General features: G+C 44.9%; 1 protein-coding gene across 1 annotated transcript; it reads right to left on the reverse strand.

Annotated features, from left to right (window-relative positions):
* Nucleotides 1–1,935: 1,935 nt before the first annotated feature.
* Grem1 (gremlin 1, DAN family BMP antagonist) lies at nt 1,936–11,909 on the reverse strand. The gene is made up of 2 exons (NM_011824.4): nt 11,752–11,909; nt 1,936–3,416 (listed from the first exon to the last, which is right to left on the reverse strand). The coding sequence occupies exon 2, from the start codon at nt 3,413–3,415 to the stop codon at nt 2,861–2,863; it is 555 nt and encodes a 184-aa protein (NP_035954.1). The 5' UTR covers nt 3,416; nt 11,752–11,909; the 3' UTR covers nt 1,936–2,860.
* Nucleotides 11,910–12,980: the final 1,071 nt, after the last annotated feature.

The following is a 12,980-nucleotide window of genomic DNA, read 5'->3' on the forward strand; positions in this document are numbered from 1 at the left end:
AGAGGCTGCCATGTAAAATAGAGAAAGAAAACATGTTTGAAATCACAGTAACCGAAGGACTTTGAATTCCTAATTACATTAAATAACCATAACTTTTTGCTTATTCACATTCCACACGGTGGAAACTATCCTTTCCTCCAGGTTTTTTACTTAACAGCTTTGAAGAATACCATTGCAAAGAAGCACTCAGACTTACACGGTATGTGGTTTTCCTCTTTCAATGCCAAGCACAAATTGAAGGCCATAAGATTCATATTTGGTTTCTGGCATTATTTTAATAGGTAAGATGGAGATTGCAACTTGTCTCGCCAAAGAACAGTTCTGCTACAATGTTGGAGAGAATGTGCACCATTACGTCACCAGTGCGTCCAAAATAAGCGACCGACAGGGCATCTCCAATAAACAATGAAGGACACATATTTCTGATGGTCTCGTTATAGGCACAGCGAGGAAGGCAGACATCCCTGTCTTTGACCAGTGATGTGCTTTTAGGATACTTAGGCTGCTGATAGTTTCAAAGAAGTTAGTTTTGAGGCAATCCTTTTGACATGAACCAAATCTAAATCCAACTTATATGAAAGACTGTGGTACAAGCTCCTAGAAGGTTACTGTGGCTGCCAAACTGTTTTTTGATTATTATTTTTTATTTTTAGCAATACTGCATGTTTGTGGCAGAATTTAGACGTGGCATGTTTCTCAGCATTGTCATTTTTCATCTCTGGTGTGGTCCTACATTTTCAGCTTCCTCCTCTCTTATTTTTCTCTCTTCACTACCCTCCAAAGTCTGCATTTGCATTTGTGAGCCTAATCTAATCCATCCTGTGACTTATTGGCTATGGATATGGAAGACTCAGAGATTCGGGGAAGGAGCACTCAGTACAAATGAAACTCACAGGCTGGGCTTGTGCAAATTCATTTAGTGTGGATTCGTCAGTTGTGACTTTTAAACTTTCAAAGTTAGACCCACTGTTTTGGGAATTGAAGATAGCATTTGCCTTACAATATGGTTCCTGCTTAGATGTCACATGGGAGTGGGCTAAAACAAATTAAAAAGTTTCTTTACTTCCAATGGTTCTTTGACTGTGGTATCTTTGATGGGCAGTGAATGTCTGCCTTCCAAATGACATATAACTTGACTAGTCACTCTGAGAGGAAAAGACAAATATATATATATATATATTTGGGGCATTTATAGCTAGAATCTCAGTCTTAAGGAGTATTGCTTAGCAAACCAAAATGTAGCAAGGCCCACCCACCTTTCACTCTGGCCCTGACATAAATGCTAAGTAGACATTTGGGGAGCCACGTGTACTCAGAGGACAGCATCCCTAGTAGGCATAATGGTTACAATGCCACATAGATCCACTGGGAATAGGTGGACTATTCATGTACCCTAGTGTGCTGGTTTCCTAATGGAACTTTCCTATTGACCCTCTGAGAGCAAATGAAGTGAGGCAAACACAGCCCTTACTTCTCCAGACACTACCTAGCCTCTCTCTCTCTCTCTCTCTCTCTCTCTCTCTCTCTCTCTCTCTCTCTCTCCCTCTCCCTCTCCCTCTCCCTCTCCCTCTCCCTCTCCCTCTCCCTCTCCCTCTCCCTCTCCCTCTCCCTCTCCCTCTCCCTCTCCCTCTCCCTCTCCCTCTCTCTCTCCCTCCCTCTCCTCTGATTCTCTCCTATAACAAAAGCCAAACAGAAAAGGCCCCAGACATGTCTAACTCAAATGCAGCAGGTGGCTCTTCATCTTACACTGTTTCTTGTTGACAGGGGGCCTCAAGAAAAGCAGGAATTTATTGAAAGATTCTGTACGTCTAAAGCATTTTTCAGAAATGACGGACAAGCAATGTTAATCCAGCAAAACTAAGCTTAGGAGGTTTTGCCTTCTCTTACCCCAGTGAACAAGGCTCTCAGTTGTCCTTCAGAGAGGCAAAGTAAAGTAGGAGGCCACATTTTCTTTTTTAATTTCACTTGGTTCTTAAAACAGGAGTGGTCAGCATTTCACCCTTAACAGCTAGTATCAGTTACAGCTAGTATCAGTAGGTCACAGAAGCTGGCACAGAGAATTGGGTTTTTGTTTGTTGTTGTTGTTATTGTTGTGTTATTTTGTTTTGTTTTGTTTTTTTGCTGATTATATTTTTCCTCTGTGTGTCTGGGTTCTTTTAAATATCAGGAAAACCCTTTTGCTAAAAACAAGACTAATATTGTTTTGGGAAACAACTTTTAAACTCTAGACATCTCACTACTGAATTTCACTGGCCCAGACTGGTCCTCAGCCTGACCGTTCCTGCGTCAGTCCTCTGTCCCGTTTGCCATCACCACGTGTCTCCCCACATTCTGAAGGTTCTTCACAAGACAAAAGACTTACACCCGCGGTCAAGTGAATTAATTTAGGAACATGGGCTACGACTGAGATGTCAGGGAGAGCAAAGAAAGGGATGGGCTATGGGAGCATAGGGCGAGCACTGAACAGTTCCGAGTCTAATGCAGCCCTCAGAGTTACCTCCCCCATTAGTATTCATTCTCAAGTGAAATCCTGGTGCCCAGGAGGCACATGGAACACAATGACAAAGCCAACTACAGCCCTGCCCCTGTGGATGTTTGGGTCCAGTGGTGTGGGCATTTCCGACCATCTGAAGCAGAGTAACAGGAAGTGCCTTCTAGCAAAGGCTGTTTCCGGCTGGTGTTTGGAAACACCCACAGGCACCCATGCACACTCATGCGCATACACTATGCATAAGCAGCCTCCAGCCAGGAAGCAACTGCTGGTTCTTCTGGCCTCTAGGTTTAAGCCAAGTAGGAATCGGGTGGTTTGGGTGTGGCTCTCTCAGCATGGCTATGACAGGCTGAATGTGCCCGCTTTGACTTAATCCAAGTCGATGGATATGCAACGGCACTGCTTCACGCGTGTGACCCTTTTCTTCTTGGTGGGTGGCTGTAGCTCAGGACAGTTGAGTGTGACCATCATGGTGGTGAACTTCTTGGGCTTGCAGAAGGAGCAAGACTGAAAGGACCCTTCCTCCTTTCGGATGTGCCTGGGGATGTAGAAGGAGTTGCACTGGCCATAACAGAAGCGGTTGATGATAGTGCGGCTGTTGCAGCCCTCCTCGTGGATGGTCTGCTTCAGGGGCTGAGTTTTGCACCAATCTCGCTTCAGATACTTGCGCTCTGTCACGTGCAGGGCCTCTTGGCTGGACTCAAGCACCTCCTCTCCAGGCATGGCGGTGCCCCGCCCCTGGCCCCGCCCCCGGGTCCTGGAGCCAGGTTGTGGTGGGGACTGGGTCTGCTCAGAGTCATTGTGCTGAGCCTTGTCAGGAGGCGGAATGGCTCCTTGGGAACCTTTCTTTTTCCCCTCAGCTGTTGGCAGTAGGGTCCCCAGGAGGAGAAGCAACGCTCCCACAGTGTATGCGGTGCGATTCATTCTAGACAAAGGACAAAGAGAGGGGGACACAGACAATAAGAAAGTTATTTAGTAAAAATCAATAATTACACTTAACACACTGTACTCAACACACACTTCAGTTGCACTGACTTCTAACAGTATCACCAGCCATTAGATACTATTATTTCCATTATTCTCTCAGCCATCAAACTGAGTAATTCGACACAGGTCACACAGTGAATTTGCCAAGCTTTAAACTCAGTCAGGACCCGTCTCTCTTTTGAACCAGCTCCTATTAGAATTCCTTACTGGCTCCTGACACAATTGCATGTGACTTTTTTTAATGCTCACTTAACTGTATTTATTCTTGAATTTGACATGAGACTTTTCACTGTTCCAGTATTGGAAAAAGCCCAGGAAACCTGTCAAAAAAAAAAAGAACCTAAAAAGAGGGATGTACGGAAGGCCAAGAGGATAAAGATGGCTGGTATCATTCTTTCTGCCATGATATAACAACTTGTGTGTGTGTGTGTGTGTGTGTGTGTGTGTGTGTGTGTGTGTCTGTGTAATCCGTGTGTGTGCCTAGGGAGGGCAATAGAACACCCAGAACTCCTAAAGCTGGAATTATAGGCAGTTGTGAGCCCCCAATGTGAGTGCTGGCAACTGAACTCAGAACGCTTGGAAGAACAGAAAGTGTTCTTAGCTGATGAGCCATTTCTCCAGACCCCACTTTTCAACCTTTCTAAGTGGTAAAATACATTACCCATCTATGTGACTGTATGTATGAATAGAATTTTTTTTTGTCTGATTAATTGACCAGGTAGGTCTTTAATTTCTCTGGCTTTAATTTTTAAGTTGGTGTACAAGACGGAGTTTCATTGTGGATTTTCATGCATATCTGTCACCTCACCTTGTTCACATTTGCCTCCCCCTGCTGCTTTACTGTGTCATTTCCCCAAACAGTCCTTCTGCTTTCAAGCCACATGTGGAGAGAGAGAGAGAGAGAGAGAGAGAGAGAGAGAGAGAGAGAGAGAGAAAAGAAGAAGAAGAAGAAGAAGAAGAAGAAGAAGAAGAAGAAGAAGAAGAAGAAGAAAGAAAGAAAGAAAAAGAAGAAGAAGAAGAAGAAGAAGAAGAAGAAGAAGAAGAAGAAGAAGAAGAAGAAGAAGAAAGAAGAAGAAGAGAGAGTGTGTGTAAGGTAGAAAAATGGGCACAATAGAGTAAGTACGGGAATATTTCAATTCATAAGAATAGAATTGATGCCAATGAACTGTGAGCAAATGTGGACCTTGATATGACTCGTATATGGCAAGGGCATATAACATTTAATAAATAAATAAATTATAAATAAATACATTATAAATAAATAAAGCAATAAGTCTAAGCATGATCTCCCACCTGGTGGGAGAAGAAACATACAGAGACAGGAACATGAGGTAAACAAAGCAAATAAGAGAAGAGGAGACTTTTCAGAGGCGGTGTTGTTCAGAAAAGACAGGGCAGACAGGCGGAAAAGGGAAAGAGAGGCAGCAGGCTGTCAGGATTCTCCTGGGGCAGTATCCCTGGACACAGTCCTCTGGGAAAGCATTAATATGAAGATCCTAACTCAGTCAGCCAGCCTTCCCACCCAGCTAAAAGCCTGGAACACTTGCTGGCCTGGGGCACACCAAGAGTTATTAAAGCATTGAAGGCTTTCTTTTCAAATGAGAACAGTTTCAAATACATAATGTCTCTTCCAGGCATGGCAGCTCCCTGGGGTTTCCTCTGCCCCATGCTTAAGGTTTGCTGCACAAGAACAGCAAGGAAGCATCCATTTTCTGTCCGCTGAATACCAGTATTGCATGTGGCAACCACTAAGTGCATATTAACATAACCTTTTTAATATAACCTTCATCTCCAAGGAACCAGACAAGTTGGTATCATTATCTAGACCAATTATCTCTAAGAGACAAAAAGCAGCCTAAGATGGATCTCCTTTAAAGGACAACTTCTGGCAAGTGAGGGCCATCCAACCCTAAGGCTAGCATCGAACCAAGATAATTGAATGTTTCATTAAAAATATTCTTAAATGTCATTGTTTTTCTGACATTAACTTAATACTTTGGAGCAGGTTCAAGTTTGGAGCTGATAATGTGACATTCAACTCCTGCTCCGACTGTAGGTTCTAAGCTTGTGTCAGCTTGGGTTACTATGTATCTGATCTTTAAACAAACCAATCTGACCACTACAACAACAATAACTAAAAATAATGGCTTTGTTTTGTCTTATAAAACATCACTTATGAAAATAGATCAGTTATAAAATAGTACAGATTTTCTCCAGAGGCCAAGATAACTTAAGCCATGCCTGTTCTGGCTCTAAGGAACCACAGTGCAAGTGGAAGACAGTTTCACAAGTTTCTGGTGACTCCCAATTGAGGCCAGTGTCTAAAATAAAAGGCCAAGTGCTAAAATAAAATCCATTCACTGCTATTTCAAAGGAATATTGCATAGATGGCCCTAGATCTAGGTTGACAATCTCTACATCTATTAAAAAATAACCTCCAAGCTAATTCACTCCTTTTGGGTCCAGAGCTTCAGTGTTCACAACCACAGAGGCCAACCTGGGGCTGACTGTGGATGTATGCTGACTGCATGTGACAGTATTCGTTCATAAGGCCATACTGTTCTACAGATAGGATATCCGTTCACAAAATAATGGCTTTGTTTTGTCTTATAAAACTTTTCTTTCCTGGCTTATTTACATCTGTTAATGAACCTTGTTATATCTACCTTCAGAATGGATGAAGGCTAATTCATCATCTGACCCTTTGTTCCTGACACAGAGGAGTCCCTCCTACATTTGTTAAGCGATTGTTATTATACCACAGAGGTTTGATACAGTTTCTGTTCTTTGCATCTTAAAGCACCATCACTGTTGCCAAGGCCGGCTACATGAGATGCTTTTGTCTCCTGACCCTTGGGAGTGTAGACTTCTCCCAGCCTAGACAGCTTTCTAACACTTGTCTTTCTTTTTTTAGGAAATCTCCATTTGCTCTCAAGTTTTGTTAATGTTGTTTGGATGTTTGCTTTTTGGGGTTGGTTTTGTTTGTTTGTTTGTTTTTCTGGTTCTATGAAGCATAATATGAGTCTTATTTTAACCCAAATGATAAAACAATAAAATCATAATTAGTTGACTATGGTTTTGAGGTTTAATTTGGGAAATTTTTTCTGTTCCTATGCAAGAGTGAATACCCCATAAGTCATAGCAGTCTACATTACACCGTCTGACTTTTCACTAAAGAAAAGTAAAAATAAATAAATAAATAAACAAATATTTAAAAATTACTAAGTGTAAAAAGTATGTTTTTTTTTCCATTTTAAAATGATTCAAATTTGCTGGTTTATTGTGAGGCTTTCAGGTTCTTAAACTTTAGTGTTAGAAAGAAAAGCCTTCCAAGAACATCAATAAACAGAAATCAGCAGGGCTATCTAGCCTTCACAGGACCAGGGGCCTTTCCTCCCATTGATAGCCAACAAGGCCATCCTCTGTTACATATACGGCTGGAGCCATGGGTCACTCCATGTATAATCCTTGGTTGGTGGTTTAGTCTCTGGGAGCTCTGGGGTCGGGGGGAGGGAGAGGAGAGGGTCTGGTTGGTTGATATTATCATTCTTTCTATGGGGTTGCAAACCCCTTCAGCTCCTTCAGTCCTTTTTCTAGCTCCTCCATTGGGGACTCCAATGTAGGAGAATTTGAGGGTGGGGAGATGGGAGTGGGTAGGTGGGGGAACACCCTCATAGAAGCCGGGGAAGGGAGAGGGGATAGAGAGCTTCGGGTGGGTGGGTGGGGGGTAAACCAGGAAAGGGGACATTTGAAATATAAATAAAGAAAATATCCAATTAAAAAGAAAAGAAAAGAAAAAGAAATCAGCAGGGCAGTTTCCCGGCTTGAGTAGAAAGGCCAGTGTGCTTCTGATGGTCTCCCTGAAGAAGAGTGAGGTGAACAGCACTGGAAGGATGAAACCAGGCTCTACTGATCACTGTGTCCATTCACCCAAGCCCCCTACCAACTAGTGTTGATTATTCAATCAAGGAACTGGATCATTCTCTTCTTGAAATTGCAAGTCTGTTTTCACCAAATGCTTAGCACTTTCTGTGTATCCCTGGTATGGACCAAATAAAGAAGATGGTATGTCCTTGAGGACAATTCTTTCCACATCAACCCCTAGCAGTGTGCTACATGGTCCAAAATCAATCCAAATACTGGTCCAGATTAGGCTCTCATGAGTTCCCACTTGTGTCCAGTCGTTGTATTCAGACACATCCCGACCTCAGAGTGGATCATGACAAGTAGTAAGCATGTCTCTTGGTTCTCCTATACAGATACTATCGTTCTTCATCCCAAACCCTGCCTTAACATCCCCTTAGTGCATTTCTGCTGTTGAGTGATGTGCTAATATTTTGGAGGTGAGCTCTCTCTGCAGCTTGCCTTTGCCAACAAGCTGTTACTTCATCCTCATCTCTTTTTCATTTTGCCACTACACTCCTCCAATCACTTATCTCAAAGGACAGATCCTCAAAACAGGTTTTCGCTGCCTCCCATTTGTCCTCAGTTCTCTTGGTGTTCAAGAATAAACACTTCCAAGCAAGGAAAGGTATGGTAATTACTTCTGCCCTGGTAACTTGTCAAAAAAAAAAAAATTTCACAAAAGCACCAAGAATGGTCTTCACAGTCTGGAGATTCAGAAACCCCAAAAATATGTCTGACTTGTTTCCAATATTATTGATGTATTTACAGAATCTAGGGCCAGCTCCTTTCCACACACTTCTCATTGTGGCTCTCACATTAGCCAAGCAACCTGCTTGGTCAGTGGCTTAAATGGAGTTTTGTTAAGAATTACAGTGAACTCCAGATGTCTGTACCTGAACGGGCCCACTGTTCCTGCTGGACGATCTTTAGAAAGACAGGCAACAAGAATGACATGAGCTCATTCTCCTGGCAGAAAACACAACGGAATTTGCTGCAAATGCTTTATAGACAGGCCAGATTTTAAAAGAATCCATTTCTTTTTCCCCTTAAGCCTTAATCTTTAAGGAGAGTGAAAGTTAATTTTAGTTAGCTCTTTAACTTTAAATTTTAGAGCCATCCTATAGAAATTAACTAGGGAATTCCTTATTAATAATAAAGGTTGGCTTATTTCTCAGACAAATTTTACCAAGGAGATAAGAAAAATTAATGATTGGCATGTGTCATAAATTGTATGTCCTGCACGTTTGTTGCAAGTCTCTTAAAAATAATCTGCCCACTAGGGCTAAGTCAGGCTGGAATCCAACACCACACAAGGTGAGGAGGAGACACCTGGTGGTTAAATATCTTTGTAGTTTCCGGGAAGATTTTTTTTTTTTTTAGTGCAGTTAATAATTGTATACAATTATTTGAATCCGCAGGAAATGAATTAGAAAGTATAAATATCAAATGCTCACCAAGCAGCAGTACTGAGTGACAGCCAAGTCATATGCTACATTTTGTAATGGTTACAAATATTTGGGATTTGGGATTAAATTCAGAATCACCCTCTGGTCTCTCATGCCCAACACAGCCACTAGTAATAAAAGGTACCTCTTAGTTTTGGTTTGTTTTTTTTTTTTTTTTTTTTTAGTTTTTACTACATCAGACATTATGCTAAACACTGTCCAAGTTTTGTCATGATAAATTATGAGGTATATAATAATGTCTTCCTGTTACTAATCAGGAATCCATCCAAGGTCACATAGTTTATAATGTGGATAGCCAGGGTTTGAGCCCAGTTTCATCTAATTCTAACATGTCCTTAGTCACTACGCCAGTGACATTCAGCACAGCATATTTAACAAGGAACATGTGGCTTTGCTTTTTTAATGCAGTAGATTTTGAAAAATATTGTAAATCTAATAATTATCTATTTTGTATCTTTGTGTTTGCAAGCAGAGGAAAAGACTCCTTCTGTCATGGGAATTCTTGTTGTATTTTGCATCTCTAAGAACATATGTTAAAACTAAAGAAAATTCTTTGCAGATGTAAGACATGGGCTGGTAGCACTTGCCTGGTCAGTGCCTTTCAGTTAAATGTGTAGTTGCTGCTCCGAAATGCCTTCCTCTTCTCCTCCTCACATAAAAGGCTGAAGCTCTCCTATATGTCTTTGGCTTTGCATTCTCAAACACACTCCGAAGCTTTGCTGCCAGCAAGCATTTCTTGGGGAGGTCTGGGACCATGGGGGTTCTTTGTATTCTGTCACTTTGTAGACTGGACCATTGAGACTGAGGTCACCAATAGCATCAATTTAGAAGGACAAGAGGTGGACATTGAGGGGTGTAAGGACTTAGCGTGTTTCTGTTCTTCTCTCCCTAAGTGCTGCTGTGAAAACCGCATTAGCCAATTTGGACTTCCTACAGATTGTGGGTTAACAAAACATTTTACTCAGAGTGAACTTTGAAGATCATAGGAAAGCTGTGAAGTTACAAAGTTTACAAAAGACACTAATTCCTACAATGACCCGGAGGTTAAACACACACACACACACACACACACACACACACACACACACACACACACACACACACACACGGAGGAGCCTTAATCCAACGGTGCAATGTGTCCAATAAGAGTAATGAAAACACCTATATCTGCAGACTTGGTTGTGGTGATAGTGAAGGAGGATCTTGTTTTCTTAAGATCCTTTTCCTTCGTTGCTTTGAAAAGTCTGTACTCCCAAGTGCCCTGTGCCGCCTGCCTGCCTTGTCCCAAAAAGAAAAAGGGGAGGGGGTGAGGAGAGGGCAGCCCTGGGGTGAAAGAAGAGCCCTCACCCTGGGATGGGGTTATCTTAACCTCTTCTACGCTATTTATTTAACTTGTAAGAGCAGTCAGAAGGAAACCACTACTCTGGAGTTCCTGGGACAGCTTAAAGCCCTGGTGACCCATTGAACACAGTAGATTGTTTTAATCAGTTCGTATCCTGGCACCATCTCAGGGGAACATAAACAGACGTGCGCACCACTTGGGTTTGCTCTTTCCACCAAGAGATCCAATTACTTACTGATGGTCGTCATTCTGCCCTCCAACAGTTAAGAGGAGATTTTAACCCCTCACTTCTAGGCTATATTTCTCCATCAAAGGGTAGGGATTTGGATTCTACTGGGGAGGGGAAAGACGGCTGCTGAGCTAGACCAGAGAGCCCCCTAAGGTTCTCTGGAAGGTCCTCGGACGAAAGGCTAGTCATCTCGCATCCTCCCCAGCCAGTCTCGCTGGTGGATGGTTGCCAGAGCCGGGCATAGGCAAACACTAAGCTGAAGAACGCCAGAGAGGGAACAGCCAGTCCAGGGCTATAGAGAAGTTGTTCTTCCCAAACTAGAATTCAGGAAATAAGTAGGACCAGGGAGATGACAGCCACATGCCTTTCCCTTCACTCTAGACTTCTACCAGGAGCTAGAGAGGGCTCACCGGAATGGCTCACAGCAGCGGCAGCGAGCGAGGAGCAAGAGGCAAAGCGCGCAGTAGAGCGCAGTCGCTAGCGAGGCGCAGCGAGGCGTTACCGAGGCCTGTGGGGTACAGATCGGCCAGCATCTACGGAAGTGGGAAACAGCCAGTAGTGGCTGCCCGGCGCCTGCAGGTCTGCTGTATGGAGGATGAGAGCGTGGAACCCCCCAAGAGGCTCAAAAAAGACAGCCACGCGCCGGCCGGAGCACAGCCAGCACAAGAGTGTGTGGCGCGTGCACTCAAGCTTCGAGGTACCCGACCCCGACTTGTTAAGCCGCGCGGATTCTGTCTTACCAGCCTCAGTTGCATCTGCCATACCCGCAAATGCACACGCCACCAATTCCCAAGTCCTTAGCAGTTACCACTCAAAGCCCTGGGACCGCCACTCCTACAGACGCCCCTGTCCCAGCCCTGTACCCAACTCTCAAGGCTGTCTCTGCTTGCAACTTGCTGCGAGGTCGGCTTCAGCTCACAGAGATGCCAGCTCCGGGGCTCTGACTCGGCAACAGTGCCCTGTCCCGGCAGGCGACTCCCGCGGGCTCTGTGCTTCAAGCACCAGGACCGAGTTTGCAGGGTTCCAGCACATGGAAACGGGATGCACTTTTTTGACAACTTCTCTCTCTACCTTCCTCCCTCCCCCGTGGACCCAGTGCCCCTCAGTCACCACATCTACCTCTGCGGCAGGAAGGACCAGGTTCGGTTCTTTAATGCGCACTCAAGGGTCTTTGGTGCACCAAGGGGCTGTGTCACAACTGAGAAGAATTCGAGATGGTATGAACCCTGGGGACTCCTTGGCTAGCCTGGGTTCATACCAACACACACGCGAGCGAGCGCGCGCACACACACACAGAGACACACACACACCAGAATACCGCCGCGCTCACCTGTCACTTCCGTGGGTCCTCAGGTTCTTCGCTGTGGACGAGTGGCGCTGCGTGAGACCGCGGCTCGAGCCACTTGGGCTCGACGCGGGAGGAAGACGAAGGAGAGCGCCGCTACCACGGTACTCTGGGTCTCCAGGTCTGCGAAGGGCGCACCTAGTGTCGGGCATCTCCCGGTCTCCGGTTTAAATGCCGCCAGCCAAGCGCCGGGGACTGCGTCTCTCCATTGGTCAGGCGCCGTCGCCGCCGCGGGACCCGCTATCCGCCCCCTTTCCCGGTAGTGCCCCCGCCCACTGCACCCCTCCTGCTTCCCTGCGGGGTCCCCTCTCCGCCCGCCTCGCCTCTTTGTCTACACCCACCCCCCTGCCCCTGCCCGTCTGGGTGGGAGAGGTCACCCCAGGGAACCGCGCCTGGAATGCACAGCAAATCACATTTTCCGCTCCCGTTGGAGAGGGGAGCGAGGGAGGAAATCCCCCCACCCCGGCTTCTAGCCCCTCATCCCTTTCCAGCCCCAGGTCTGGGCTTCTCTAGCAGGCTGAACTTCGCCTGCATGGGGCTCCACGCTCAGGAGTCCCGGCTGCGCTGAGCAGAGCAACGGAGCGGGTCGTGACAAGCTAGGTGTTTCCTCACCATTGTGCTGAATGGCACCGTTGGACAGTCTGGTCAGACAAAGCAGGAGCCTTAAAGGATCTTCCCGAGGCCCCCAACGTAAAGGGTGTCAACCCTTGAGCTGGTGTTAACCCAGGCGGGCTCCCTAACAGCCTGCAAAAGGATACCCTCTTCTTCTTGGCACTGGCTCCTTCTGCTCAGATGCCCATCTACCTGAGCTGAGTGTGTGGCAGAAGAATGAACTAAAAGGACCCCAGCACTCAGTCCTTTTTATCAAGTGTTAGGGGAGGGAGTAAGAAATATACTGAACACCTAACAGGTACTGTTCATATATATATATGGAATATATAATATAAATATATATTTGACATATATATACACACACAAAGCAACTGAAGCAAGAAGGGAACCTCTGTTAATATCTCAAAAATTAGGACGTTCTGAATGACTTTTTGCAAATGGCAAGCTGTATCTGTATACTCTTAGTGCACTTCACACACACGCACATACCCAAACATACACACACACTGTTCCACAGTTAATAGTTGTCTACAGAGTAGAGCCATCAGATGAGCTTCAAGATCTATCCTGGTCAAGTGGACTTAAGCAGAGTTATGAGTCCC

The sequence above is a fragment of the Mus musculus genome, chromosome 2 (assembly GCF_000001635.26).
Source record: "Mus musculus strain C57BL/6J chromosome 2, GRCm38.p6 C57BL/6J".
Lineage (NCBI taxonomy): Eukaryota > Metazoa > Chordata > Mammalia > Rodentia > Muridae > Mus > Mus musculus.

What these genes read in the sequence shown, in the direction of transcription:
- Grem1 (NM_011824.4), bottom strand. Translation starts at nt 3,415, where the DNA reads ATGAATCGCACCGCATACACTGTGGGAGCGTTGCTTCTCCTCCTGGGG.